At 40.5% G+C, this 6,113-nt stretch overlaps 2 protein-coding genes across 2 annotated transcripts in view; one reads left to right on the forward strand and one right to left on the reverse strand.

Moving 5' to 3' along the window:
• Positions 1 to 4: 4 nt before the first annotated feature.
• On the reverse strand, positions 5 to 3,623 carry LOC147819662 (uncharacterized; the record flags this gene model as incomplete). The annotated part of the gene is made up of 2 exons (XM_087171990.1): positions 2,619 to 3,623; positions 5 to 268 (listed from the first exon to the last, which is right to left on the reverse strand). Coding segments are annotated over exons 1-2 (1,269 nt in total), but the record flags the coding sequence as incomplete, so codon positions are not given.
• A 1,817-nt stretch (positions 3,624 to 5,440) lies between these two features.
• The window catches only part of LOC111649475 (uncharacterized), a 22,634-nt gene continuing 21,961 nt past the window's right edge, over positions 5,441 to 6,113 (forward strand). The window contains exons 1-3 of the mRNA XM_087171991.1: positions 5,441 to 5,517; positions 5,560 to 5,699; positions 5,923 to 6,040. Coding sequence (XP_087028117.1) covers positions 5,441 to 5,517; positions 5,560 to 5,699; positions 5,923 to 6,040 — 335 coding nt within the window. The remainder of the gene's footprint in view (positions 5,518 to 5,559; positions 5,700 to 5,922; positions 6,041 to 6,113) is intronic.

Here is a 6,113-nt window from a genome sequence, read left to right on the forward strand (position 1 = left end):
TGACTGATCCAAAAACGCCAGAAATCTCCACGATGACCATGTGGTAGGTGAAGACGTCGGCGTGACCCGTCGTCGTTCCTGCAGACGCAGAGCGCTGACGCCTCCATCGTTGGACACCCATGTAGAGGACGAGGATGTACAGAGGGAGGAGGAGGACGCTGGTGACGGTGTACATGCTGTAGATGACATTGCTGGCTACAGAGTATTGGCATTTTTTATAGAAAGAAAAGATGGAGGAGTTGGAGGATAGGGAGCTGACGGACATGGCCTGTGGGAGAGAGTAAGAAGACAAAAAGGAGAGTAAGGGAGTCAAGCAACCAAAATATCGAACAAGCTATCGTCCTTCAGAGGTGATCACTTACGCTGATGATGCCGATTTTTCCGATTGTCTCTTAGGTAAACTAAATTGAGAAGTGGTCCAGTCATACAGATAGTCCACCTTCCCACAGGAGAATGACACCTATTTTAATTTCGAATTTGACATGATTTTATTGGCACACTTTGGCATCTTGAAGGCTACAGGTCAGTAGGACAATTTGCTCCTACCGCTGCCTCGAAGTTTATCGTAATATCAAACCTCCCATCCAGTTAAAATAAATTCCATTGGTCATCAATCTTTCGGGTGGAAAAAAAAGTATGAAAACATTGATACAAACCTCTCAAACCACTCCTGTAGCCTAATCTACTTCAGTATTTGAGAGCCACCTTTTACAAGGAGGGACACACCATGAACCGGAGAAAAGGAGTTGGACATGTTCTAAAACAAAGTCTGATCCACGGCGGTTCCACCTCTCAACTTTCAAAAAGACAGTGACATTTTGGGGAAGTCATGCAGAACAAACGGTTAACATAGAGTCTGTCAAAAAAGTAGTGAAAGTTACACAACTTTGAATATAGTTCATCATTTCAAATATGGTTGTCATTGACTATCAGATAATTATTTAGAATACTACAAATAAATATAAATGTATTTGAGTTTATTAAAGGAGACAGACCTTTTTCGTAGGGTTTTATTTTATGTTTCTTCCAAACAGGTGAAATTGTGTCCTCGTCCTCCCTCTCCACGGACTGCCTGTCTTCAGGTGTCCTGTCAGAACATACATTGTATAAGTAGGTGTGTCTGGAATATGTGGAAAATAAACAGAACCAGGGGTTCTTTGCATGTTACAAAACCACCAATGACCACTTCATTAAATCTGACATGCGCCCGCATCGCCAAGAGAGATAGTTTTTCCATTTGCTGGATCTGAGGGTGGCGTGCACACGCTTACTAGTTGTTATTGTAGCTGGGTCACGCTCATTTCAATGTGGAGGTAAATCTTTGTTATGAGACTGTTCACCTGCACTGCGATATCAGTTGGTCCTTCGCTCTGTTCATCCAACTCTTCCCAGAGTGAGATCTCTCAAAGAGTCCTCGGCAGATATTGCGGCGAAATTTGTTAGATGGAGGATGTCAGGATCAACCTTGAAAACCTTGATGATCAAGGCGGGTGTTTGAAGCTTTGGACAGAAGGTGGCTGATCCCCTCCACAGAGGAGACCCCTGAATGCTGTGGGGGGGGGGTCGCTGTCATGTGTGGGAAGGGACAGTTTTTAGTGCTGGTAGCCATTGGAAACGCCAAGCAATTAAGCTTGGAGGTTCAAGCTGAATGGGACCTTTGGGACCTAGCTTATGCTAACATTGTTGTATATTTCAGCCAATAATTATTGATAAATTGAAATGTAAAAATGCCAAAGTAAGCTAAGATGTAGAACGATGTTGCCTACAAAAGGTCCGGCTTAACACACACTGTGGTCACAATTCTTAAAAAACTTCTAAAACTGTAAAGGTTGGGCTATAATAGCAGCTACCTAGAGCACCTTAGCAACTACCTAACAACACCATAGCAACCATCTCAACCACCCAAACTAACACTCTAGCAACCACCTAGAACAACTATAGCAACCACCTAGAACACCCTATCAGCAATAGATCTTTAGTTGATGGAGCGATACCCTAACCTCACACTACCTGGAGAAACCACAGCAACAGCCCATAATACACTAGTAATAACTTAACAGTGTCCTACTCACAACTTAGCAGCACAATAGAAAAAAACCCAGTCCAAGCATCTTCTGCTTTTCAGAAAGCACTTTTACAACTAAAAATTCAATTCTGTAACTGTTGTAACTGTGGTAACATCTTGAAGGAATTTCTTCACATTTGGTAAAAATGTTAATCTGGACTCAAGGACAAATTGATTATTAGATTTTGGTGGCTAAATGTCAAAGGTCAAAGTCACGGTGACCCCACAAAACACAGTTTTTGCCTTGTGAACATGACATCTCTCAAATTTGGTACAAAACATTGGACTTAAGCACAAACTGAGTGAACGCAATATTTCCACAACTCTTCAAGGAAATCCCTTCAAATTTTGCACAAATATCACAGTGACCTCAGAAAACACTTTTTAGCCACTAATCAAGACTTCACACAGCAATTATGACAAACACACAATTGGTTAATATTTAAATGACTCTGGATAAACAGGGATGTAATCTGAAACTAGTCTGGGTGGGCGTTGACAGACAATCGTGAAAAGGTGATTCTAGTTTTCTCTAGGTTTCACCTTTATTCACGTTTCGATTAAAACATGCCAGTTTTCCTGTTCTGTATAGAAACAGCAGAGGGGGAATCAGGCTGCTTGGAAGATTGAACCAAGCTCCAGACATTAGCACCACACATTCGTTGCTGTCAATTCCTTCCCCTAAGCTAAATATTATATTGAAAGCCCCTAGCCCACAAAACCTCAAGATCAGCGCTCCCGTTATGACTAGAATGGTATAGAAAGCTCTCTGCTTAGATCGGTCAATCTGTTCCTTACTCCCACCCACTTTCCCCAACCCTGGGCGAATCATAACACGGAGAACAGAAAGGGTGCAGAAAGAGACAATAATTATGACGATGATGTGGATGGCGAATAACTCAGTAGTGGGCAAATTAGGGAAGTGCAAAGCTGTTAAACCCACTAATCCAAAGCACAGCAGCCAAGCGCACCCAATGCTGATGTTTCTGACCTTCACCCCGCCCGCCTTTCTCAGGCCCAGGTAGATGATGGGGTGAACAACAGCCAGGTAGCGCTCCATACACGTCAGGCAGTGAAAGAAAGTCTGCACAGGGTAAGTGATGATTAAAAAATAATACCCAATCATCACCAGCATATGACTACATGTGGCCATCGCACCACTATATACGACTGATCCCACAATGCCGATAATCTCCACGGTGACCATATAGTAGGTGAAGACATCGGAGTGGCTTGTTGCGCAGCACCGTTTGAAACCCGTCCAGAGGACGAGGCCGTACAGAGGGAGGAGGAGGAGGATGTTGATCAAGGTGAAGGTGACATAGATGAGGGAGCTGACGGCGTGGTTTAAGCATGTAAACATGTGAGGATAGAGAGAGGAGTCTGAGAAGCAGAGGAGAGGGGACAGCAGGGAGATGTTGGAGGAAGAGTTGACCGACATGTTTGATGATTCAGAGCCTGAGGAGGAGAATAAAACAGTGAAATAGTGGCCACTAAAGGGAGGCAGAGAACAATTAGCATTTTTCTTTGTCCTGAATTTCTTTAGGATCTGAGCCATTGACGGCAGGAATGAACATAATTACAGTCATTTAAACGGTATGTGATAAAAGCATCATCAAGATTATTGATAAAAAATTATCATGACACATTCTTTGCAATACACTAAAGCACAAAATATGAATGTGAAGAATGCTAATCCATGAAATTGATCATCTATATTGATTGAAGAAAAACTCAAGTTAAGTTTATATATAATACATTGGAAAATCTCAAACATTCAAATGTAAAAACATAATAATAACTTTGCAGTGAACAGAAATTGGAAAATATAGGTGATGCAATTAAACACTGAGTTACATGTGCTTTGTTCTGTGAATCTAAATGTTCTCAAGTAGCCTTAATATAAATATCTCTCCATCTTAAATACACTAAAAATATATAGAATAGACCAACCTTGCGAGCAGTATTTATTTATAATATTTCTTTGTGTCCAGCAACCTCTTATCTGCTGTCAACAGGTGTGCTGTCAGAGTAATGATGATTGACTGTTGGTGTTTGTGTTGTTTTTATCTGTGTGGGATGGAAATAAGCAGGTTCTTTGCATGATGCAAAACCCATGATCCTATCTTTATTCAGTTTATTTCCCAAGAGCCAGTGTGTTTTTTTTGTTTATTTTTATTTTTGTGTGTATGTGTGTTTTTAATACATTGACAATAAATCTTGTTGGTGCCAAAAAGGTGAGTTTTAAGTTTGTGTGAAAACAAATCAATACTTTTAGCTTGTTTTCATACAAGCTGATTGTAACCCTTTAAAATGACCCACTCACTACATATTGACATATGGCAACAAATTTAAGGAATCCTTTTAAAATTGTTTATTTATGTTTTGCATTTATGTAAGAAGTGAATAATTGGTTGCTGAAGCACACATGTCAATATCAGTATCAGTGGGGCTCAACTTTTTCTTTTATTTTGACTTTTTTTACACTTCACTTCCTCTTCCTCTCTGTCCATCGATCTACTGTCTCCGCCAAATAAGAAATTAAAAAAATTAATTTGCACAAAACAAAATTGGGCCTTTTTTAAAAAAAAAAAAAAAAAAAAAGATTTTCTCGCTTTTTGTTTGGAAACTAAAAATCAATAGCCCACATGAATCCGTTTTTGGTTTAGAATTAAAAATCAAAACCATTTGAATACGGTTTTTGTTGATGATAAAAGGAATTGCCAAAAACCAAAAACAGACTATTTTGATTTTTTATTTGTTTTTTTTTAAAAATGACTTTTCCATTTTGGTTTTAAAACAAATAACAGATTTAAATTTTTACTGATCCATAACAACTCATAGTGATTGATGAGTTTACATTTTTTTCTCTTTTTTAATTAAATTTTTATATCTATTTTTTTTTTCAAATTTTTTTTCTTGTAATGGCCAAGCTGGGCTTCCATACTGACCCACTGGATGGACCAATGAATTGTTTGGTGACGTGGGACTCTTTTAATGGATGGACCTTGAACTTCTGTTACCCTTAGTATCAGTTTATCACGAGTATCATGAGTAGTGCTGATCTAAAACAACTTATAGTGGTGGATTTTTTTAGATTTTTATTTTAAATCTTTTCAACAATTACGAATTTCTTTCCTTCTTTTTTAAATTTTTATTTCATTTTGGTGGTCAAATATTTAAATTATGTAAAAAAAAATATATATAAAAAAAGGGGAGATCAAAGAACCACCGGATGGACCGACGAACCGTTCCGTGACGTGTTTCCTGTCGGACTATTTTTATGGATGGACCAGTGCACCTTGAACTTGTCAGAGAAAAGTTCTCCTTCTCTTCTACTTTTTTCCCCTCCTCTGTAAATAACGTTTATTAGCGATGTCTCAGCTCCCACATTTACTCCGTAATGGACCTTCAGCTTTTCGGCGGCTGTCGCGCTGCGGAGGCGCAGAAAAGTGCGTCAGTTTGTGTTTTGACGCAAACTTTTTACACTTTAGCTCTTCCGCCGCTGAGTCGTCGTCGTCGAAAACAGACCGTCGACACATAACCAGCTCCAGGTGCTACACAAGTTCTGCCAGGTCCAAACCGGTCCGCATCGGCTGTGCCTCCGGGTTCTGGGGGGACACGGCGACCTCAGGTACGGAGACCAACAACGGTCGAAGCTAACTCATTAGCATTAGCTTCATTACGCTACAAGTGCACGTTTCAGTGGGTTTAAAACAAACGGTAACACAGGTGAACGTGAGACTTAACACAGCAGGTTAAGCACAGGTGTGTTTGGGTGTCTCCGTAAATAACAACACTGTGTGTGTGTGTGTGTGTGTGTGTGTGTGTGTGTGTGTGTGTGTGTGTGTCCTCAGTGCCTCAGCTGATCTACAGTGGGAAGCTGGACTTCCTGGTGTTTGACTACCTCAGTGAGATCACCATGTCTCTGCTCACCGCCGCCAAAGCCAAGATGCCTGTGAGTCACATCTGTGTGTGCGTGTGTGTGCGCGCGCGCGCGCGTGTACAGTTGTAGACCTTGCGAGTGCAGGTATCTTCTCTGTGCAAC

The sequence above is a fragment of the Seriola lalandi genome, unplaced genomic scaffold (assembly GCF_002814215.2).
Source record: "Seriola lalandi dorsalis isolate HSWRI2012SDOR001 ecotype SW California unplaced genomic scaffold, Sedor1 jcf7180002050960, whole genome shotgun sequence".
In the NCBI taxonomy this organism is placed as follows: domain Eukaryota; kingdom Metazoa; phylum Chordata; class Actinopteri; order Carangiformes; family Carangidae; genus Seriola; species Seriola lalandi.